At 37.2% G+C, this 25,515-nt stretch overlaps 1 protein-coding gene across 2 annotated transcripts in view; it reads right to left on the bottom strand.

Annotated features, from left to right (window-relative positions):
* DGKB (diacylglycerol kinase beta) overlaps positions 1–25,515 on the bottom strand; it is a 524,454-nt gene that overhangs the window by 277,619 nt on the left and 221,320 nt on the right. For both annotated transcript variants that reach the window (XM_059712461.1, XM_059712459.1), the window contains 2 exons: positions 22,612–22,701; positions 21,267–21,427 (listed from right to left, as the gene is read on the bottom strand). In XM_059712461.1, coding sequence (XP_059568444.1) covers positions 21,267–21,427; positions 22,612–22,701 — 251 coding nt within the window. The remainder of the gene's footprint in view (positions 1–21,266; positions 21,428–22,611; positions 22,702–25,515) is intronic.

Below are 25,515 nucleotides of genomic sequence, written 5' to 3' on the forward strand. Positions count from 1 at the left end.
CCCAAGTGGGTACAAACCAAGTTTCTTAGTTCATTTTATCTGGGTTGTTTTCTCTATAAAATAACTTAAGAAAATATATAGTATAGTTAAATTATCTAAATCCAAAGCAAAATATATAAAAAGCTGTTGGACAATATGGAATAAAAAAGAAAGTGATTTTAGTCTGTTTAATCACATTACTAAATATTGGCACAAATATTTTACAATTATCTCTACATGTCTATATAGGCAAATGCATAGAAAGGCTTGTCCCGGAAAGACTAAATGCTTTTTTCCCTAAGACTGTGAACAAGGAACGTACAGCTGCTCCCTGGTAACTAACCAGGGCCATCAGGCAAGGACATGAAAATGATGGAAAAGAGATTTGGTGGCTGCCTGATGTTGGAAATAGGAGCAGGGACTGACTGTAAAGAGCATGAGGGAAATTTTGAGATGACAGAAATGGTTTAAAACTATTCTAGTGCAATGGTGCCGGGGCTGACCAGCAGACCCTGAGTGATGGATGAATGATTACTCTAACACACATTTCTGTGAAAGAAAGGGCTAAGGCACCACTTGACTATCACTGAGAAGTAGCCCTGTTCACCTGCCTCCTTTGGCTTTTATTGTCATAACATCTTGAACTAAAATTAACCTCTAGATACAATCAGCAAGGTAAGCATCCTTGAGAAAGTATATGCTTCTACAAGGTCGGGTCTTTAAACACTAAACACAGAGATTCTAGCAAAACACCCGGGGGACTGGACTTGTTTGGAAAAGTCAAGGCAGGGGCTGCCGTCTTCTGCAAGGTCCCCCAAGAGGCCCCCTGACCTTTCAGAGAATCCTCCTTACAGACATTCCAACCAAGTCCCGTGCTTCCCCACACAATGGCTGCATAATTTCTAAATTTACTAAATAGTGAACGGTATCCTTATAATGGAAAAATTCTCTGGTATGTAAATTCTGTATCCTAAAACAGGTTTAAAAAGATTGCTAAGATATGAACCTCCAGCAAGTTACTTACAACTTTTCTCTGCAAGAATTTTTAAATGTTTCATTTCAAATACTCATGCAATGCATATTTTTCTTGTCAGCCATGGTAATTCAGTAATAAAAAACATAATCCTAGAGTTACTATCCAGCTCCTCAAGCAGCACATTAAGAAGGGTTATACTTAGTACATGTCCTTTGCTGTCCTTCATATTATTGATTTGTTTCAATACTTAATTTAGTTAGATGCAGAGGTGAATATTTGACCACTAACCAAATAGTCATAGTGTGTGGATTGTCTTTCAGGGGTAACCACTTCCGGGTGTAATACTCGGGCTTTTTCTTTATTGATTCAACATACCGTTATAATTTTCCATAATAAATTGCAAAATAATTTTGACAATCTCCTATAGCAGGAATTTTTATGTGGTAAGCAAAGCAAAAGCATTAAGCCAGTTTTCCTCATTTATGGACCACCCATTTGTGGACTTATATCACATCAGTGATTTTACTTAAGCGAAATGTTTGTTAGCATGCACAGACCTTGCATTTGCTCCCCCAAGATATAAGCTAATGATATTATGCCAGAATCAACAGTATCCTATGTAATAAAAGCATAATATGCAATCAACTGAATGGTGGAACTCCTGGTCGGCAGGGGGCGGGGGTGGCGAGCAGGAGGCACCAGGCGAGCCAAGGCACATGCCAGCGGGCAGAGGGACGGGATGGCGATCAGGGGGTGGTGGCGACCAGTGGTGGTCGAGGGGTGATGGGGGGCAGGGCCAGCTACTTGCTGGGCAGCGCCGGCCCCTGATCAGCCCGTCTGGTCACCTCCCGCCCTGTCACCTCCCACAGAGGGAGGCCACCAGCAGCAGCGGGCAGCCAGTGAGGGGGGGGCGGGGCTGGCCACTCACCAGTGGGCGCTATCCCCTGATTGACCTGCCTGGTTGCCACTGGCAGAGGGAGGCCAGACTGCAGCTTAGGCTTGTCAGTCCAACATCCCCTGAGGCTCCTGGACTGCAAGAGGGCAGAGGCTGGGCTGAGGGATCCACCCCTCACCAAGTGCACGAATTTCATGCACTGGGCCTCTAGTCATTTGATAAAGGAATATTCTCATAGATCATTTTGGGGGTATAATATTTATTATAACTTTGCAGTCGTTATAACACTCTCAGAGACCATGTGACATATTTACTATGAAAATGTAACTTTAATGTTGCCTTTGAAGTGCTGGCCTCTTTCCTGCCCTTGGAAAAAATAATAGTAATCAATTTTATTAACAGCACAGTTCTGAAATAACTCAATTGGCTTACCAGGGAGGTTGTTGTACTTTGTTTGAAAATTAAGTGAAAGTTCATGCCCCAAATTGGCAGAGATATCTAACCTAAAAAGCTCTAGGGTAAAGTAAAAAAAATCATCAATCCAATAAAATCTAATTTTAAAAGATTGTTATCTTCCTAATTCCTATCATATCATTTTGTTTTTCCTGCTTGAACAGTCATCATACTTATTTATCCACTACTCTGAGAATATATAGTTTAACCTTCTGCACTTATAGCATGATTCACAAATTGGATTACAAGTTCATGATTTTATCATTCTATTCACATTCTAATAGTTTATTTCAAGGCCTTGGTTCACTTCTAATAAATTGTGGATAAAATTCAACATAATATTAACAATAGCTAATGCATATTTAATACACACAAGCAATAAATGGAAAAATGTGAACATATTGAGAGGAAATTTATCCTATTTCTGTACATGTTTTGAGACAAATGATAAACATTGTCTTTTTAGCATGGATATAATCTTTAAAAGGCAAGGATTATTAATAATATAATAGAGTATCTATGAAAACAGTACTTAATCTTATTTTAAAATTTGTGCAATATATGGGAACAAAACTACTTCATTGTAGTTTCATCTAAAGTCACCAGACAGTTTGTTGACATTTGACAAACTATAAAGATCCACCTGTGACCAGTGGTTTACACCTTGAGAAATACTGTATTGAAAGTGTTATTCCCTTTTTTACAACGAAAATTTTCCCTGACACCCTCATATGAAAAGTGATGTCCTGTTCAAAGAGCTGTGGGATTCCTTCCCTCCTGGGAGCAGAGAACAACTCAATTAATGTCAGCTGCAATACTATGATGGTAACTATCAAAATGAAAATGAAAATCATTCACAAACGTAGGTGAGCTATGCGGCCACTTCACCTGTGAGGACATCAAAGTGCTACTAACCTGGATGAAAAGATCTGGCAATGCATTAGATCTACTCTCAATTTTCATCACCACACCCTCTCTTCTGAGTTGCAGACCTCAATTTCCAACTTGACATCAGGAATTCACAATTTTCAACTTGACATCAGGAAGTCGGAGAAATTTTCTGAAGTCGTAACCTTTTTAGTAGACATGTCAACCTCAGCACAAATCTAGTACCAAATTATCTTGATTGTTCTGTCCTTAGCAAAGGTCGATTTCTAATATTACCATCCTAACAATCCTGCCCCATTTCATTACATCTACCTTATACGCTGGAACCATGCTACCCTTTGAGGCTGTTGTCAGCCTTCCTGCCTCCATTTTTAAATACCTTTTCTTGGCTGCAGTCAGATTATTCTTACTAAAACACCATTCCTTTCAAGGGATCAACTGTTTCTCCAAAATCTTCCAATGGTTCCTTGGAGACTACATCTTAACCTCCAAACTTCTTAAACTTTTCAAGGTGCACCATACTGGTGTTCTCAAGCTCTCTCAGGGTCATCTGCTTCTCCCGGACAAGAACCTCTGTGGAGCCACAGTGCTCACTCTTCTCCAACATAGTTTATCCTACCTGGATTCTCCATTTCATAACTTTGTTCACATCATTCTTCATCCCTTCTTATCCAGAAAACACTTGCATATGCTATTTTCCTACTTAGTTCCTTTGCTTCTTAAATGACGCTGGAGGAAAAGATTTTCTGTATAATTTTACCAGTCTTGCATTTCGCTTTCCACTATTTTGCCTGGTCATCTGAACCAACTTGTAGCTGCCTCTCTCTTGAAGAGGCAAATGATCCAGACATTCAAATGTGGATATAACACGCCTGCCTGCCAGTGGTCCACGTACACAATGTGAGGGTTCTCCGTTGGGAATATTCTGCACAGGAATATCTTCCAAAGGCATTAACCACGCCTCCCTTCTCACAGCCAAACACCAGCTCAATTATTGTTGTGGCAAGAGGACTTCCGGGTACTTTGGTGCACAAAGAAAATACCTTATCTCTACTGCCATCTGCTCCCAAATCTATGTTTATGGAGAGTTGTGTTTATAGCTGAATTTGCTAAATGGCTGTTAAAAGAGTAAATAAATCCATTGGGACTACTTAAGAATTTTGAGATATAAAGTTATTGGTACAGTTTCACACTATGGGCTGAAACACATTACTAATCTATGTCATGTCTTATTGTCTTAAAAATGTAAGAAATTAAAATAATTTTCTATATACACAAAGCTGGACAAATTTCCATTTTATCAATGGCAAAGTGTGTAAAAATATACTTATAATGTTATAACTAATTATAATGCAGTTGGATGACCTGCTCAAAGTATGGAATAAAACCCTGCATTTTGATATCGCCCTTCCCCTCATCAGTTAAATGAACATGGGAAAATTAACCCCCATGAACCTGTTTCTCACCAGTGGAATGAGACAAGAATAGTAATGACCAGTTCACAATGTGAGATAATAAGATGAAATAATATTTTTAAAGCAGCCAGAACAAAGTAGCACTCACACGTAGTAGAATCTCAATAAGTAATAGCTCATTGCATGGCCATGAAATGAAATTCAAGACACTGCTAGCTCAGAAGGTTCTGATTGGCTATAAAAAATTGAGAAGACGACCCACAAATCCTTTCTGGACTTCTGCATCTTCCTCAGGGATTTCAAGGGAACAGAAAGGAAAATTTTAAATTATAGGATATCATGCACATTAAAAATAATTTTATTTTGACAAAGATAAATATATTAGCTAAAGCTTTTTTGTGTATCATTAAAGATATTACACTGCTTTTGGGATGTATTTTTATTTATCTATAATCCAGTGTTTAATAAAAACATTTCAAATTATCTCGAAATAAACTATTCCTTTATTTACAGTTATAACACACCATCATGTATGTAAAAATCACACATGTTTAGGGAGTTTCAGCAGAACATCAGAAGAAAGCCTTGCGATGGTGCAGTTTATAATAATAAAAGAAAGATTTCTCACTAGTTAGTTCCTTAAAACTGAATTAGATGCAATCACTGAGAATACTAATTGACTAAAGTCATATAAAAATTACACAATATAATGATTTTGTCTTTGTAAATGTTTAGTTGGTGGGAATATAAATTATTATATTTATATTCCAGACACCATGGAAAATAAAATGGAGATTCCTAAATAAATTAAAAATAGAACTACTATAGGATTAAGCTATCTCACTTTTGAGTATATATTCAAAATCTGGATCTTGAAGAGATATCTGCACTCCCATAATCATTGCAGCCTTAAAAGGCAAGATAAGAAACAACCTAAATATTCATCTATGGATGAGTGGACAAAGACAATAAGATATATATGTATACTATGGGATATTACTAAACCATGAGAAATAAGGACACCCTGCTGTTGGTAACAACATAGATGGACCTTGGTGGTATAATGCTAACTGAAACATGTAAAAGGAAGACAAAGTATTATATGATATTAGAGGCCTGGTGCACGAATTTATGCACCAGTGAGGTCCCTTGGCCTGGCCTGCAGATTGGGCTGAAATCAGCTCTCTGACATCCCTGAGGGGTCCCAGATTGTGAGAGGGTGCAGGCCAGGCCAAGGGACCCCACTGTTGCACCATCAGGGTCTGGGAGGGACACAGGAGGTTGGCCAGCCAGGGAGGGACTGTGGGAGAGCTCCAGGGAGTGTCGGGCCCATCTTGCTCAGTCTCGATCAGTTGGACCCCAGCAGCAAGCTAACCTACTGGTCGGAGCATCTGCCCCCTGGTGGTCAGTGCATGTCATAGTGACTGGTTGACTGCCCCCTGGTGATCAGTGCATGTCGTAGCGAGTAGTTGAGTGTCCTTAGCCTATCATTAACATATTATGCTTTGATTGGTTGAATAGATGACCAGACGATTGGACACTTAGCATATTAGGCTTTTATTATATAGGATCACTTATATGTAGAATCTAAAAGTGCTCAACTTATAGAAATAGAGACTAGAACAGTCATTACCAGGGGCTGGTGTGAAAATGGGGAGACATTTGTCAAAGAGAGAAAACTTCCAGTGATAAGATAAATAAATTGGGATCTAATATGGCACATAGTGTTTATAGTTAATGCTGCATTATATACTTGAAAGTTGCTTTAGGTGTAGATCTCAAATTATATCACCACAATAAAGAAATAGTAATTATATGACATGTGCAGATATTAGCTAATGCTATGGTGATTGTTTTTTGCAATATATGAGTATCAAATCAAAGAGTATCCAAGTGTATAACTTATAAAGTGTTATATGTCAATTGTACCTTAATAAAGCTGGAAACCTTTCTGTGATTTTTTTATTGGTAAATGTTTTGTAGGATAGCAGTGGATTTCATCACCTTGAAGGTATTTACCATATAGAACAAAGTGAATAATTCTAAAATACAGAATCATTAAAATTATGGAAAACCTGAATAACAGGAATTTTAAAATTGTTAATATATTTAGAGATTCACTCATTTTTGTATAGGTAAATGTCAATAACATGTTTATTCTCATGGGTCTCTAACATTACTAACATGTTTGTCAAAATTTGGTGTCTAAAGGAAAAGAATTCAGGTTAGTATATTTCAAAGAGTATATAAATTTAAAAAGGGGATTTATTATATCGATTACATGGATAGTCAAAAATACTGGAGCCTGAATAGTAATGATTAAAACTTCACATTCTGTTTTTTGACAGGAAAATGCTTCTAGTACAGGGTGTTAAATTCCTTAGTAGTGTTGTTTTCTTTTACAGAAATTCATTTTTGCTTTTAAGGCCCATCACACTGTTTTCCCCTGTAAGTCAGTTCTTTCTCTTTCTCCGTTTCTAGGCTTGCTACCAAATGTCAATTTTCTCCCTCATTCACTCCCACTTGTATTTCTACAATCAGATGCTTCTTCATGTCAATGCCAAAATATATTTTTTTTAATTCAGCTTTTGAAAATTCTCCCATTTCCTTTATACATGCTACTATTTCATCCTTTCTAAAACCATCATTTCCACCTGAAGCTACTGCTAAAATTTTTATCTGTCAGATTTAAAAAAAAAATTTGTTGTTTACTTTACTTTTTCTACTTCTCTCTATGCTCAAGACTAAGATAGTCATTAAGGCTGTTTCACTATTTTTCAATTCTCCACTTTTTGGGACTGGCAGAAATTAGGGCTGGCCATGTGATTTGCTTTATTAAAGAAAAAAAGTGAAACAAATTGATATATGTCACTATCAATCCAATGCCTTGAAGAGTCAGTGGGTGAGTCACTCTATCTCTTTTCTGCTGCCAAAGCAGCCATCAACTTTCTAAGTTGAGATAACAACCTCCAGCTGGTTCTATGAATGAGGATGACATGGATCAGAGAATTCTGGCAACACATGCTGGACACAGAGGTTGAATGAAACATAAAACTGTTTCTAAAGAGACTTGTGGTGTGTTTTTATCACATTGTAACAGAAATTGCTACTCTCCAGAAAGTGTTGTTATTATTTAAAAAACAAGAAAATATTGGACATTGGCTTAGCAGTTAGGCACAGGATGGTGCACAGTGAAGAAACTCTTATAGAAGTAATAGGAAAGCCCTAGCTGGTTTGGCTCAGTGGATGGAGCATTAGCCTGTGGACTGAATGGTCCCAGGTTCGATTCTGGTCAAGGGCACATGCCTGGGTTGCGGGCTCAATCCCCAGTTGGTGATGTGCAGGAGGCAGCCAATCAATGATTTTCTCTCATCATTGATATTTCTATCTCTCTCTCCCTCTCCCTTCCTCTCTGAAATCAATAAAAAATATAACTTAAAAAAAAAAGAAGTAATAGGAAAGGAGGTAATGAGCCATGGCTTACCATGGCAAAACAAGGGGATCGATCATGTGCTTAAATATCTTACGCTCCAGGAGAACATAGACTTTAAATGTAAGCAATGTGCACTGGCTGCCAAAGGTGGTATTACAAGAAAGAGGTGAGCCCAGAAAAGAATTAGAGACTTTGCAATAAGGAATAAAAGAATAGAGAGAGAATTCATTAGGACCGGAAGAGGAAATGTCTCCTTATCCCATTTGGTACAAGATAAAACCGAGACAGCTGAAGAGAACAAATGTAGATTAAAAACTCAACTTTTGTAAGGAACAAAAGTGAAGTCATACCTATTCGTAAAAACTTTGAAGTTATTCAACTGCCTCTGGGCAAGGATGTGATTCAAGGTATGGCCTTCAGTCTCATTGCTGGAACCTCTGAAAGATTAAGATGCACTGAGAAAGAGTTAGGCTAATGTGTGCGGCACAGAGAAATTCTTTTCAATTGCAAAAGATGGCTCAGGGGGAAAAATTAAGGGTCTCCTAGTGAGTATATATAATTAAACTATTCTAGAGTAAAAGGAATTACAGATGTAGGTATTGGACCATGTCGCTGACTGGAATACAATGTTGGGTTTTGGCCAGGTGAATTCCAGACAGTTCTAACCAAAGCACATTTTATTTCTGTGCTGAGTCTCATTTGATTTCCTACTTCCCTAGAATACTCTTGAATCTTATAGAAAAGCGTCAGAGTTAGCATATAATAAGCTCTTTACTGGTTAACTAATATCTATATTGATCACTGAATGTGTGAACTTATTACAGATTCATTGTTCAATATGGAATGATCTGGTTATGGGTTTGAAAGGTAAAAGAATTCCTTACTCTATTTCCTTCAGTTTTTCTTACTAACAGACACTCAATGTAGGTTGAATGATTTGCATTAATATTTATTATATACACCTCCACAATCATAGCAATTGAAAATAAACCCGCTGCAACCAGTGCCAGCAAGAACTAATCTAATCACAATAAAATAAGACTTTATATTTGATTATTCCTTTCTGTACATTCAGTGTAAAGAATACACGTACATTTCTGCCTTTCAAACAGAAATGTTGAGTGTAATACAATAAAATGTATGACAATTATATTATGATAATATGACTAAAATATTAACATGAATTGTTAATCATTACTTAGCAAATTACAACTTTACTATGGAGAAAATAATACCTTACATATATAATGATCATATTACACTTGGACTAACACGGTGGTAAGTTAATTACACACTACACAGCTAATTCAGTTTCATTTACCTAAGGAGCTGTTCTGACCCCATTGCAGATTAATTACATCTTTAGGAATACACTCTCATTTATCACTGTCACTTGCAGTGTTAGAGCTCTTAGCAAAAGTATAGGGCTTTTCTTTAATGTTAAAAAAATTCCTTAGCTGTGATATATTTTACAAGTTTAGTCATTAAGAATGCATGACAGCTAAGCCCAGGTAAGATTAAATTAGCTATGGAACATTAGGAAAGTTCATGTCCCAAAAATTAAATGACTGTAAGGAAATCAAAATTCTGTTAAAATCATTCAAATCAGACAAAAGCCTCTCTCCTATGTTATATAGCATTTTTAGAAGATCCCATGTTTTGAAATACATGTATAGAAAATGTGTTGCATGTTATGAATTCCTTTGTGCACATTAGGCAGTTTTTTAATAATCTAATAAACTAAAACTGTAAGAAATACTCAAAAGAATAACATACTGAATTACACATACAGATTTGTTTAAATTATGATGGGGATTTTATCCTATTTGCTTTCCTCTAACAATGAGAATGTCCTTAAATATGAGCAAGATAAAGAAACAAAGAGTTCTGCTGTAGCTTGGAATAGAGTGGAACATGTATTCATTCATAGCTAACTGATCATTTAATATCGACCCAGAACGGCTGTCTGCTAATGCATGTGCAAAAAGTAAGAATACTTGAATAACTTACATTCCTGATCTCAAGGAGCTCAGATTCCATGAGAAGAAAAAGAAACAGATGATTACAAAAACAACATGGGAATGTGATTAATGTTAACTAAAGATGTGTGGGAAAGGAGTGGACAACCCAATCTGGTAGCTCGGGAAAGACATGTTGATATAAGGAGGGCCTGAGATGATGACCCAAATATAGTCAGGAGCTAATCTGATTGCTTGAAAATGAGGAACGTGTGGGCACATTAGGGAATATTAAAAGAGGGAGACAAAGGTAGCCAGTTCCGTCCAGACAGAGTTGATGGCGTCAGCAAAGCCAACAGAATCAACAAAGACATTTTGAAAACTACAGGCACTGCCCAAAAGGGAATAAAGGCTGAAGAGGAGAGAGGACCAGTACAAGATAAGGGAGAGTGGAATTCATCTGTTTGCAATAGCAGCCACTAGAAGCATGGTGGGCTAGGTGGAGCATTGGTCCCAGCAACAGAGAGAGCAATGGGAAGACAGTGTAACAGAGGTGGTGAGAGTCTAAATTAGTTAGGGGCTAGAAAAATATTTAGAGATTAAAATCAACAGAATTCATTGGTTAGTTGTGTTGGTTTATGAAAATCCAGGAAGAAACCTGGATGTGTGAAGTAGAAAATGCTATCATCTGCATAGAAAATAATTGAAACCATGAGAAGAAATGAAACAACCCTGGAAGTTGTGCTGAGAAAAGAGCAAAACAGAAACACAATTCTGATGATCATCAGTGATCAAAGGGCAGAGGAACTTAGAGGCCATGAAAGCTGACACAGATCCCGCAACACAATCAGAGAAGCATCAGACTCGAGAGGGTATGGGGCTGAGGTGGCTCAAGAAAGTAAGAAAATAATTTCAAGGAAAAAAGAAGTATGTGAAGGTTAAGTGCAGAAAATACTGAGAAAGCTATTGCTACTGGACTTGTAAGTTTCGACATCAAAAGTGAAAATAGCCAGAAAAGTTTTATAAAAGCTTCTACACAGCAAAAGAAACCACCAACAAAACAACAAGAGAGCCCACTGCATGGGAGAACAGATTTGCCAATGTTATATCTGATAAGGGTTTAATCTCCAAAATTAGTGGGAACTCATACAATTTAACAAAAGGAAGATAAACAATCCAATTAAAAAAAATGGGCAAAGGGCCTAAATAGGCACTTTTCTAAAGAGGACATACAGAAAGCCAAGAAACATGAAAATATGCTCAAGGTCACTAATCATCCAAGAGATGCAAATCAAAACAACAATGAGGTACCATCTCACACCTGTCAGACTGGCTATCAACAAATCAACAAACGACAAGTGCTGAGAAAAAGGAACACTTGTGCACTGCTGGTGGGAATGCAGACTGGTACAGCCACTGTGGAAAACAGTATGGAGTTTCCTCAAAAAACTAAAAATGGAACTCCCATTGGACCCAGTGATCCCATGTCTAGAAATATATCCCCAGAAACTAGAAATACCAATCAGAAAGGATATATGCACCCCTATGTTAATAGCAGCACAATTTACAATAGCTAAGATTTGGAAACAACCTAAGTGCCCATCAGGATATGAGTGGATTAAAAAAACTGTGGCACATCTACACAATGGAATACTACGCTGCTATGAAAAGGAAGGAATTCTTACCATTTGCAACAGCATGGATGGAACTGGATAGCATTATGCTAGGCAAAATAAGCCAGTTGGAAAAGATACATATAACATGATCTCACTCATTTATGGAATATTCTGAACAACATAAACTGATAATGGCCGGGGTGAGGGGAGGGGTAAGAGATTAACCAAAGGACTTGTATGCATGCATATGGGCATAACCCATGGTCACAGACAGTAGGGGGCTGAGGGCATGTGGTGGGGTGGGGGGAGGGGGGGAATGGCCAGAGAGAAGTCAATAGGGGGAAAAGGAGACATATGTAATAGTTTAAACAATAAATAAGTTAAATTAAAAGAAAGTGGTATGGGAGAGAGTAAATAGCAGAACCAATTTGTATTGATTCTGGTATTGGATGAAGTGGTGGCAACAAAAATAATTGTTTTAGACTTCTAAATTACCTAGGAGTAAAGATTTCCTTTATTATAATTGATGTTTTATACACTTTCTTCTTTCCCCAAGTATTTTGTAGACTTACTTTAAATATCATGACTCACTGCATTTTATCTTCTTTAGAGCACAGAACTGTTTGTCATTAATCAAAATGCATTGTTTCTTGGGTGATGAAGAAAGTGCAGAAAAATAACTTGTAAAAATATTTAAGCTTGAATATTTTTTAAAAACTAAACATTTATCTGGCTGAGAAAAAACAATTAAAAATATAGCAATCAGTTTCTTAGTGAAAGAGCAATTTATGCTATCTTACTAATAAAATATAAATAAAATTTTGTTTTAGCCTTCTGATACACTTTTCTAGTTAGGATTTCAGTTTTGGCACTGAAATAAAATTATAATATGCATTATTGATTTTTATATGTTGGGTGTATTTTGAAATTTTTCAGTTCTATTTGATGCTTAATGAATATATTTTTCATAATTCATTACAAAATATGTTACTCATTTTTCAAAAGAGTATAATTTGACTTAGTTAATAAAAGAGAAATATTATATAATTGTAAGAAAATGGTTTGAATTAAATTTCTAATAAAATTTTGTAAGTAAAATAAACTGATTTGAGATAATTGTCAAGTATATGAGATTAGTGGTCTTTTTATGATTGACAATTTACTCAAATTATGTAAATCTTTCTTGAGATAAATAATCATTTCAGGAGCATATGTCCTATAAAAGAGTATCCTCCAACAAAAAATATGAAGTTGACTTTCCAACATTTTATACCCGTATAGCATTAATGTCACTATAAATTTCTTCTTGTCATAAAATAAGAAAAAATATGTTTTAAAACAATGTTTTCCTATGATGAAAATTATAGTTTTCATTTGATTAACTGCTTTAGTTTCTCAAATATATAATCACAGATCCTCATTTAGAATCGCATAAAAAGTATTGTTGTCAATGTAACAACAGAATTGCCTTTAGACCAATAGAATTTGGCCAAAATAAACTTAAGTAAAAAACGGTGATCATTTAAAATTATATTTATAATAAATAGTTAGATGTGGTAATTAAACCAAAGAAAATGAGATTTTGATCATGTTGAGAGCCCAATTTTGTTGACTTCAAGGTCAAGGGGATGGGGGGGGGGGCTCTATATTTTTAATCAGTCTGAGATCCAAAAGGAACATTTGTAGAACTTTCAACAATAAAGATAATTTTTTTAAAAAAAGATATCTCCTTTGTATTTTCAGTAAAGGTATAGAAGAATATGTAAGAAAAGGCTGATGACCAAAGGAATTCTTATTGGTAACTATTCCACTAACTTGAAATTTATGGTTATGAGAATTAAGTAGTCATATTTTTCCTACACTGGCGGAATAAGAGGCTCTTAGTGACTGACTAAGGCTGAAGGCTATTAAATCATAACCATGCAAATATCTATTTGATAGGACATTTGGGCGGTAATATATATGGTGCACTAAAAGTCCACTTGTCTTTGTCAGATTTCTTCCTTCTCGGAGAGTAATGCTACAGTGAGCAAAGACTTATGTCCAATTTCAGAAGTACTCATGTGGATAAGGTTTTCATTTTCATATTGGCTTTCGCTTTTTACACAGCGTGTGATGCTAATTTGTTTCTGGATATGTTCTACAAAAACTGGAGGACCTTTCCAGAAGCCTTTGAAATTCTTATTGCCTTACTTGTTTCTGCTCACAGTGCTGACTTCTGTGTTGAAGAGTGTCCAAATTGGAACTTGCTGGGATGATTAACAGCTGCTACAAAATCAATACTCTATAGAGAGAAAACAGAATTGGGCTAAGATGGTCTTACATGAGCACTATTCTGTGGCTGAATATCTTTCGATGTCAGCAAGCCAAATATAATTTATGTTGGTGGGAGCATTTCCATGAATATAATCCATGGGATTTTCAGATTGGGCCTCAAAGATCTAGGGGGTGTAGAAGATAATTCATAGGTGTTAATTATGCATAGTTATGCATATTCTCAGTTGTAAGGATAACTGTTCCACTTAGTGAGAAATGGGTTTGCTTAAATCATTATTTTAACATTTTTTATGCTTGAAACACTAAATCATACTATTATTGTTACTGCAATCTGCCTCAAAAAGAGTTTTAAAATTTTTTCTCCACAAATTAAATTGAAAGGTAATATAGATGTTTGTGTATTTGGTTTTTATACCCTAATGCCCAATTATAGAACACTAAGGTAGTTGCTGACATATGACATAAAAATCCATTATATCTATTTTTATAGGGCTACATACTCTTTACAATAACATGCTTTACAATAACGTGTTATAACAACTTTACAATAATGAGATAAATATGCTAACAGTTTAAAAGGAAATAAATTAATTCCCTGAATCATTACTTATTTGTACCTCTTCCAACTACATTCAAGAGAAGATGCATGTAGTAATGTTTTACCTCCTATATATTGGAATTCACATTTCTTTTTGGCACAGTGTTCATCTTTGTATCTACTATAATGCTTATCCCAGGAATTAGAGGAGGCACTCAATAAGTATTTGTGGAATCAACTAATAAGCACCTCCTTTGTAGCTAAAATACTACTCAGCATGGGGGCACCAAATGACCATAGTAACTCAGTATTTTAGAATTTTTTACTAATATAACTACAGCATAAACCATAAGGAAAAGTTAAGAGACCTTAGTCAACAACACCATTTATAAATCCCAGGAAATGGCCCACAGAAGGAATATTTTGCTGAACCTGCTCAACCGAATCCTCCACTAGGAATATCTCTGGATAGCAACAGTCCTCCCTCCCTGAAACTACATGCGATACACTTATGATAGTAATATGGCACATGTTGCTTCAATGAATATGTCACAGGAAAGGAAAAAAATAATGTTTATAGGGACTTAAATAATTTTTCCTTGTGTGTGAGCAGCTGCCATTAATTTGAACTACACCCTTTCATATTGAGTATGTAAACACTCATCCTTCCTGTGCTGTTAGAAAAAGTGAATGCTTTTAAACAGGGAGTTATCATGGAGTCTGGAGTCTAGTATAGTCCCCAGATGTATGCGCTTCCTATCAGCATTTTATCCAGATATTGAGTCTCCAGCTCAAAGCCACAAGGACAAAAACAGGACCAGGTAGGATCAGTATTGTAATGGATTAGGGAAATCACTGCTACCAACAAATCCAGAAATCTGGAAAATAATACTGAGGGCCTTGAGGCCTTTAGAATACAGAAAGTCTAATCCCCAAAGGGGAGATAGCTGAAGAGAATGTGGAGTTTGAAGAAGCAAATGGAAAAAACAACATGTGAAATAGAGGATATACCGTGGTCTTTAATAGGCAGCTCAGCACAGCTGAATTCATTATGCAAAATGTATCAAATAACGTAGAGGGGAAAAAAGATTTCTCATCCATCAGTGGAATAAAGACTCTATGCAACATGCATAGTCATTTCACAGTACAGTAGTCCCCCCTCATCCATGAGGGACATGTTCCAAGACCCCCAGTGGATGCTTGAAGCCATGTATAATACCAAACTCTATTTTCCGTAGCTGTGGTTCTATCTTCAAACTTATTGCCTGTGTATTTATTTCCATCAAAAATATTCTTGGAAAGTGATGTCAGCAAGATAATGAAATAGTTTTCAGCCATAATCCCCATCCAGACAGCGTGAATTCTGACAGCCCGTCACCCACGAGAGTACCTTTGTGGTAGTCGGCGTCCAGCAGAGAAGTCCCAACATATGGCTGGAGCAACAAAAAATATCCGAGCATAGATGCATTGAAGAGAGTAAGAGAGAGAGCACGTTCACTTTGCATGGGGCACCCCTTCCCCAAGGTGGCACAGCTCAGTGCCCAGAGAGACCCCCTCAGCCGGAGATTTCTGCAACCTGAGAGGGTGAGAGTATCCTGAGTGAGCGGTCACGTTCCCAAACCTCGCAGGACTGGCCTAAGAGGCGGCGATTTCTAGCCTTGGCCAGAACGCTGCAGGTGGGGCTCATACAGCTCCATGGTTAGGAGACTGGGAGCTGGTTGCAGAGGCCCGGACCCTCAGCCCTACAGGCCTGGGACTCTCTGAAGGGAAGCGCGTTGTCCAGATCCCTCCACAGACCCATCAGGAGGCCCACCAACAAGCTGCTTGGTGTGCCTCCACTGACCCAAGAGGACCCCAGCGGTTTGAGCGCCTCACCCCACTCCCACCGCAGGCCAGGCTCCCGGCGCCTGCCCCGTGCGTGTCCTCCTGAGTGGGCGAGCATGTGCAGCCAGCTGGCTCAACTCGGGGGATTGTAGCGAGGCCCCCAAATTTAAGCATTTCAGGCACCGCCTTAAGCAAAACACACAGGAGACAATCAGCACCCAGCCAGGTTTTGCAGGATCTAGAGAAGGAATACAGATGATTCCTTTTATTCCATTGTTTTTTGGATTTACTGATTGGGGTAGAGCAGTGGTTCTCAACCTTGGCTGCACATGAGAATCACCTGGGAATCTTTTTAAAATCCTGATTTCTAGACCTCATCCTCCGGAAATTCTGTTTCTTTGTTACTAATGTTGTGGCCCCACCTCATGACAAAGAAACAGAATTTCTGGAGGATGAGGCCCAGAAATCAGGATTTTAAAAAGATTCCCAAGTGATTCTAATGTGCAGCCAAGGTTGAGAACCACTGGGGTAGAGGAATACAAGTTGCTGAGTAGAAGGTGGCCTTGCTGAGTAGAGACAAAGCTTGAAATCTCTGTAAGGTTTTTTGTACTGGCTGTGACCTTGAGTGTTGAGCCTGTGTCCTACTGAGGCACAGGCAACAATTTCAGAGAAATATGCTCTTCACATGTTACTTAGTGAAGGAGGCTCCAAGATAAATGAAATAGGACCCAAAATCTACCTTATTTCATTAGTTTTGTTCTACCTCAAAGCCATAAATATATTCTACTACATATTATTTTATTAGGTCCTAAACTTTGCATTTCAAATTTAGTACTTAAATATATCTAGTAATTGCCTATGTGATGTAGAGAGAGTTCTAACACCATTTTCTCCTCCTAAGAAGCTAGTTTTTAAACACTATCAGTTAGCAATTTGTCATTTCTCTAATGAGTTTCCTGCCACTCCTATACTGAGTTTCAATATGTGCTCTCTACTTTTCCACTGACTCTTTCATTTATCCTTTCATAGTACCTTCTATAATAATAAAAGGGTAATATGCTAATTAGACTGGACATCTTCTGGATGTTATTCCGGACATCATTCCTGACTAAGCTGGGGCCCAAGGGAAGCCAGCCCTGGGCCCAAGGGAAGCCAGCCTGGGTCCCGGGTGCCTGCGGGCGGCCGGAGGAGGGAAGCAGCCTGAGTCCTGGGTGCCGGAGGGAAGCCGGTGCTGGTAGCTGGGGGAAGGAAGGCCTACTCTTGCAAGAATTTTTGTGCATTGAGCCTCTAGTTCTATTATAATAATTCAATCTACTGGTAGCATGTCTTATTTGGTAAAACAATTCTTATTTTTCTTTATTAAAATCAATGTACCTATTTTGTCATATATCTTTTGGAATAAGTTTTTCATAAAATTAATATCTAATCTTGATTAATTATAGATTGCATGTATACATTAATTAGCATATTAAGCTAGCCCACCTTAAAATAAAGAGGCTCAATGTATTCTGATATTTTGTCTTTCTAGAAATTTTTAACATTTTTGATATGTAAGTCTTGTATATTCTTTATTAATTCCTATATACTTTTAACTTTTGTTGTTTTTTCAATTCATTGCTGATATAATGGAATAGCATTGAATATTTAAGCTGATATTACATTTCTCAACTTTGGTACACTCCCATATTTAGTCCTCATATACTTTCAGTTGAGATATTACTTTTTTTATGTTTATGGGTTTGTTTTTTTTGTTTTTGGTTTTCACTCTTTATTGTTTAATTGCAATTCTCTGTGCAATATTTTTATAAAAATAATTTTGCAAAACATCTGATTAACTCTTCAATAATTCAGTTTTGAGTTTTACTAAGATTCTCATTTTTTTGTTGTTATTGTTATTCTCTGCTATATTTCCTGTTTTATTTTTATTATAGCTTTGCTTTACACTTCTTTGGGTTTTTTGCTGTTTCTCCTTGAGTTTTTCATTTAATTTTTCTCTTTATTGATGTCAGGGGATCTTAACCTCAGCACTTTTGACAATTTGAGCTGTAATATTCTCTCGTGTATTTTTGGGACTTTTCTTATGAACCCGGATTATATAGGAGCTCCCCTAGTTTCTATACATTAATTGTCAGAAGCAATCCCCTCTCAGTCATGACAATCAAATGTGTGTCCAAATATTGCCAAATGTCTCTTGTGGTGGTGGAGAAATTATCCTATTTTGAGCACCACAACAGAAGTTCCTAAATTAACAAAGGCATATCACAAATTACTCAGTGAAGGTCACTTCATTTGGAGTGCAAGCAAAAATATTCCATGGCCTGAAGAATGATCTAGAACAGTAAAGGCTTCAGTATCAAATGAACAAGAAGACCAGTGTCAGAGCTCAACTATGTTTGAAAAACTAATTAGGGCAAGCAACTAACCAGCCAACTAGCCAGAAATTCAGCAGCAGATCTTAGAATGAGACAGCCCTAACGGGCCTTGATAAATTTCCACAAATCCCAGGCTGTCTGAAAGACCATATGCAGGGGTGGCTGCATTAATGCTCATGAAAGACCAAAGAGGGCCCTTGTTGTTTACATTTATTTGGCTAAATGAGAGACGTTGTATATTAACAGAGGAGACAAAAGAAGGGCGAGAAGATATTAAAAGCTGAATCAAATTAATAAGTGCCTGGAGATTTTATGTGCTTCCCAATGAACACACAGATCCAATGGCAAAGGGATAAACACTCCCTGGCTCTACGTTTTTCAATACAAACTCTGATTAATCATGCTGACACAGGAGTGATTTCTAGGAAGCCAGAATTAAAATAAGAACAAAAATTAAACAACAATAACAACAACACACAAAACACTGAGGCATCCATATCCATACACCATAGGAAGAAAGTTGCTACATGATTAGTGCAGGCAAGTCACTAAATAAACTCAGGAACAACTAGAACCTCTATGGAAGGATCCAGTTCCAGAGTTGCACAATATCTTATATAAAATAAAATCTCTAGTTTCCAGTAAAACCTGTCAGACATGCAGAGGAATAGCAGCATGACATGTACTTTGGAAAAAATAAAACAATGTCACTGACAGGGCCAAAATGTTATCAAATTCTCTATTAGTGTCCATATATTGGGCTTACCAAACAAAGACTTCAAAACAGCTATTATAAACATGTCATAAGAACTAAAGTAAACCGCATTTAAAAAACAAAGGAAAACGTCACAAAGATGACCTCAAATATAAAATATTTCCTGAAGATATAAAAATTATAAAAAGAGAATCAAATGGAATTTCTGGAGTTAAAAAGTACTGTAGCAAAAACAAAAAATTTCACTGAAAGGACTCAAAAGAATGGCATTATTCATAATATACAAAGACTGGAAACACTTTACATGTTCATCAACTGGTAAATGGATAAGCCATATGTGAAATACCCATACAGTGCGATACTGCCCAGCAACAAAAAGGAAAACAGTATTCATGCAGTTCATACTGGCAAACCTCAAAAATGTGACATGGAAGATGCCAGATGCAAAAGGCTATATTGTATAATTTCTTCTATATAACATATCCATGTAAGGCAAATCTTAGAGGCAGAAGGAATATTTATTGCTTGGAGCTGGGGAAAGGAACCAGAATTGACTGCAAATAAGCATAGAAATTCTTGTTTTAATGATAAAAATGCTCTGAAAACTGATAGACTTATTAAAATAATTAAAAGGTTTACTTAAAGTGAGTAAACCTTATTACTTTCAATAAGTTAAAAATTTTTATATTGGTATCAAATATAAAGCTGTTAAAATATTTTTATATCAAATATAAGTAGGAGGACTTTTATGGATCAAGATGCATTACATTTTTTCTCACAACTATGAAGAATCATCTATAATATTAGTAATGCTTGCATATTTAGCCTTTATTAATCATCATTTGAGGCTTTTAGATACATAATCATTATTTATAACTAGTTGAGATGGAAAAAAACATTATGATACAGACAAATGAATGATACACAGAATATAAATATTTGCTAAAACCCTGGGTGGTGTTGTTCAGTGGTTAAGTGTCATCCTATGAACCAGGAGGTCTCGGTTCAATTCCTGGTCAGTTCACATACCCAGATTACTGGCTGGATCCCCAGTAGGGGATTTTCTCTCATCTTTGATGTTTCTATCTCTCCCTCTCCCTTCTTCTCTGAAATCTATAAAAATATTAAATATATATTTAATATATATTTGCTAAAGAACTCTTACCCAAATGACTTTACTCTTAATTCCATAGACTCAACCAATGCTTTGTATAGTCTACTAGTCGAGTGCGTATGTGTGTGCATGTGCTCATGCACATGCCTATGTCATAAGATAATATTGCATAACATATTAAATGAAATGGAATGCTGTAGACAATATACATTTTAGAATTCATAATTATTTGAAATCACTGTTACATTCCTTAAGAATTAAAATTTTAATAACTCAAATGCCAAATGATATTTTACTTTCAATCTAAGGTTTTCAAGTAATTAAATAAAAAGTTAATCTCTTAACTTATTTCACACTTGACAATAGTAGGAACATTTTTTTTTAGAGTTCAGACCTAACCATAAATGAAACATAATGTCTTTAGTAGGTTATGGAATTATAATGCAGACCTGAAAATAAGATGCAACTTGATGAATTGTTTTCATATTTTCACTAAATATATTCTAAAACAGAACTAAAACTTATATCTAAACCCTTATCATAAACCACTCTAACCTACAGTTTACTAACACAAATGGTCAAACCAATTACAAAATAATAGTTTCTTTCCTTTAGCACATGAAACATTTATCTATTGCTATACTCTAACTTTAAATAAATTCATAATCTTTATTATTGCCCATTAGAAGAGGTGTTTTGCTGACACTAAGATGAAATGAATTCTTTATAATCAGTAAAACCTTCATAATGTAAGCTTTACATACAGTGATTATCCAGGATTGGTAAAAAAATAGCATTTAGTGGAAAACTTACCACGCCAATGGAAAAGTAGTTATTGATGATACTGTAAGGCACTGGGTCTCCTTTTTCATCTTTGTCATTAGGTATGACCTCAAACATCCACCTGTCTAACAAGATTTCTGTGCTGTTTTCAATGTCTTTTAGGATTTTCATCAGATTTTCACCTTCATAACCTATTTGAAAACATTATATTGAGAAAAAAATTCAAAAGCTGTATTTATGCGTTTGAGTGTGTATCGTTCATAGGCTAAATACAATTCTTCTCAAATTTTGCTGTAAATCAGAGTTACTTCGGGAGTTTGTTTAAAAAGAAAATCATCTGCCTAGGCCCCACCCTCAGAGATTTCTATTCAGCATATTCGGGGTGAGGATAGGTCACTATATTTTTAACAAGATCCCCATGGGTTTCTGATTCCTGCTGTCTTAGTAGACACTTTTCAAACATCTCTGAGTTTAAGATGCTAAACTTAGTATTCAATTCTTGCTGCTTTAGCAAAATCTGGTTTACTTTGGTATCATCAGTTAATTATAGCCTATTAATGACACTTGAAAACATTTTAAGACTTCACCTTGAAATATTCTCCCATTATTCACACTGTTCCACACATAGTATTTCACTTACAGTTCCAGAAATATGTCAAGTGGCTTCCTATCTCTCTGGTCCTTTGAACTTGATGTTCTTTTGCCTAAAAGGTCCATTCCCAGGTTTATATGGTTCTGTCAGTATCCCTCCATTACAATTCTCCCTATGTCATCTTGTCATTGCGGGGATGAGTCCTTTCATTATGTCGGTTATCTGTTTACATATGACATGATGTGCCACTAGAATTTAAGACCCTTTTGAATACAGCCTTTATTTTCTATTCTTGATCCTGTATCCCAGTACAGAACCCACTGCCTGCTGTAAAGTGGGTTTCAAAATATATGTTCCTTCCTGGACTAGTCATTCATTAGCCTTTAGATGTTTTTCTTAGTTTGTCCTTTTAGCACACAACTCAGAAATAAAAATCTGTATATTACTTTAGAGTTAATTCATGCCTATCTTGTTTCTTACATTAGAAACCCCTACACCACAGAGGTCAGGAAGTCTGCATCCCCACTGAAGTCTATAAATAGTATCACATTAAAGCCCAACACTTACAGTCTAACTCTTGGTCCACTATTTGTTTTTCTACTCCAGACTATTGTTCAAAATCATTTACTACATATCCGACAGCAATTATATTTGGTAAAATCACATGGCAGTTGTCATGCAATAAAGAAATGCTGGCTATGGAAGGGGCAGTACAGGACATAATATGTTCTGTACTATATTTCTATTTTACTAAGATTGTCGTTGTTGTTAAGGCTGTTTTACCTCCTCCCCATCGCAGGCATCTTGCTAGATCATTACCGGTCCCGAGGGGCAGAATGGCAACTGGAGGATGCTTGGCTACATTAGCTTTTTCTGTGGAATGGAAAAAGTAAAACAAATTAAAATTTTGATCACAGATAGAACAACAGTAAAAAAGATCGGTTGGCATGAAATGAAAGCATTTCACTAGGTACTTATAAGCAGAGAAAGTTATGTTTTATAGACTTATACAGTTATAAATTATGATTAATCTCTATGAATTTGTAGCAATTTATAAAACACACACAAAAAAAACATTATTCACAAAGTGACAGGAATTTCCAAGTCTAATGCATGAAGAAAGCTTTGTAAATATCCTAATCCAGTTAAAAATTGTGGTTTAAGTTGAGTTTCACTCCATTGAAATAAGTTAGATAAAAACAAATGCCATATGATTTCACTTAAATATGGAATATAAAGAACAAAGTAAATAAATAAATTAAACAGAAACAGATTCATAGATACAGAGAACAAACTGATAGTTGCCAAATAGGAGGAGATTGGGGGACTAGGTGGAAAAGGTTAAGTGATTAAAAAGTACAAATTGGTAGTTATAAATAAACTCGGGAATGTAAAATACAGCTTAGGAAACATAGTCAATAATATTGTAATATATATGTATTGTGCCAGGAGGGTACTAGGCTTACTAGGGTGATTACTTCATAAATTATATGAATGTGTAACCACTATGCTGTACACCTAAAACAAATGTGAAATAGTAATGAAAGTTAACTATAATTGAAAAATGTAATAAAATATTTCAATTTTTTAAAAAAATTCTCAGGTATGCATATAGTGTAGGAATATACATACAGGGTGCCACCAGAGTAGAGGGATAGGGTCCTATATAAAGTCCTTTTGCAACATCAATTCAAGGTACATTTTACTTTAAGGAATAAAATATTTTGAAAACAGTTGAATTATAAAAGCTAGTAAAGTGCCAACAATGCCCATGTGGTGCCCACCCATGGGGCTGCTTTGTGGCAGAGTAAACAACATAGGAGCTTCATAAACCTTGAGATCTCTGCCAGTGAAAGTCCATATGTATTGTCTGAGTCATCATATGCTTTGAATGAATCTCACAATCACATATTACTTTACTTTTTCTCTCTTCTCAGCCACTCAAAGTCAGCACACAGTGTGTAAGAATAGGGAGGAAATAGATTATTTAGAGATGCACCACAGTTTATAAAGCTTAGATTTTGAGGGTTAAAACAAACCAATAATATCCTACTCTTTTCACTCTACAATTCTTACAAGTTCTCAAAAACTATTAGAGCACCTCTTTAATTTTTACAATTACTGAATCCTGGCTTTCTCCATAAATACTAGTGTTAATACTAGTTACTGCTTTTTTTAAAACTGTTACTAGATTAAAGTTGTTAGATGCTTACCAAATCTGTACTGACAACTTGTATTCATTTTTAATTTAAGTATTTCCACATGTATAAAAAGGTGGAATAGTCTCACCTGCACTGATTTATAAAAGTTTCCTTAGATTCATACATATAGTTACATTCATTTGAATCAATTCTTTTCTTTTTGTGAAAGGACCTATCTACACTAATAAAAGAAAAGATGCTAATTGACTATACTTCGCTATGCCCTAAGCCACGCCCACCAGCCAATCAGAGTGACTATATGCAAATTAATGCAACCACAATGACAGCTGGCAGCCATGGAGCTGCAGCAAGCAGGAGGCTTGGTTGCCTGGGCGATGGAGGAAGCCAAGCTTCCCGCCTGCCCACAGCTGGCTGTGGCCTCTGCTCATGGCAACAAAGTTTCAATTATAAAAGATAAATAAATCCCAGATACCTGCTTCCAGCCAGCCTCCACTGGGAGCTTGGGTGGCTGGGGGTTGTGGCCAGCCTGCAAACAGCCATCAGCCCCTCACCCAGGCTGGCCACACCCTCATGGGGTGAGGGTCCCTGCTGGGGGGCTTGGCCAGCCTGCAAACGGCCCTCAGCCCCTCACCCAGACTGGTGAAGCACCCCAGCAGGACCCCCCACCCTGAAGGAGCTGTGGCCAGCCTGTAAACGGCCCTCAAAACTTCATCCAGGCTGGCCAGGCATCCCAGTGGGGACCCCCACCCTGAAGGGGCTGTGGCCAGCCTGCAAACAGCCATCAACCACTCACCCAGGCTGGCCAGGCACCCCGGCAGGAACCCCCTCACCCCGAAGGGGCTGTGGCCAGCCTGAAAACAGCCATCAGACCCTCACCCAGGCTGGCCAGGCACCCCAGGGGGAACCCCTAACCTGAAGGGGCTGTGGCCAGCCTGGAAACAGGCATCATCCCCTCACCCAGGCTGGCCAGGCACTCCTATATAATAAAAGGGTAATATGCAAATTGACCCTAACAGCAGAACAACTGGGAATGACTGGTCACTATGACACACACTGACCACCAGGGGGCAGATGCTCAATTCAGGAGCTGCCCTCTGGTGGTCAGTGTGCTCCCACAGGGGGAGCTCTGCTCAGCCACAAGCCAGGCTGACGGCTGCCAGTACAGAGGTGGGGGTGGGAGCCTCTCTTGCCTCCTCAGCAGCGCTAAGGATGTCCGACTACAGCTTAGGCCTGCTCCCTGCTGGCAAGTGGACATCCCCTGAGGGTTCCTGGGCTGCCAGAGGGATGTCTGACTGCCAGCTTAGGCCCAATCCCTCAGGGAGCTGGCCTAAGCCACCAGGTGTTCATCCCCTGAGGGATCCCAGACTAGGAGAGGGCACAGGCGGGGCTGAGGGAATCGCCCCCCCCCTGGGGTGCACAAATTTTTGTGCACCGGGCCTCTAGTTTTTAATAAAAGAATTGGTCATGCAGTAACTGAAATGCAAAATATGAAGTGAATATTTGTATTAAATTTATCTTCCCATAA

The sequence above is a fragment of the Myotis daubentonii genome, chromosome 10 (genome assembly GCF_963259705.1).
Source record: "Myotis daubentonii chromosome 10, mMyoDau2.1, whole genome shotgun sequence".
Taxonomy (NCBI): domain Eukaryota; kingdom Metazoa; phylum Chordata; class Mammalia; order Chiroptera; family Vespertilionidae; genus Myotis; species Myotis daubentonii.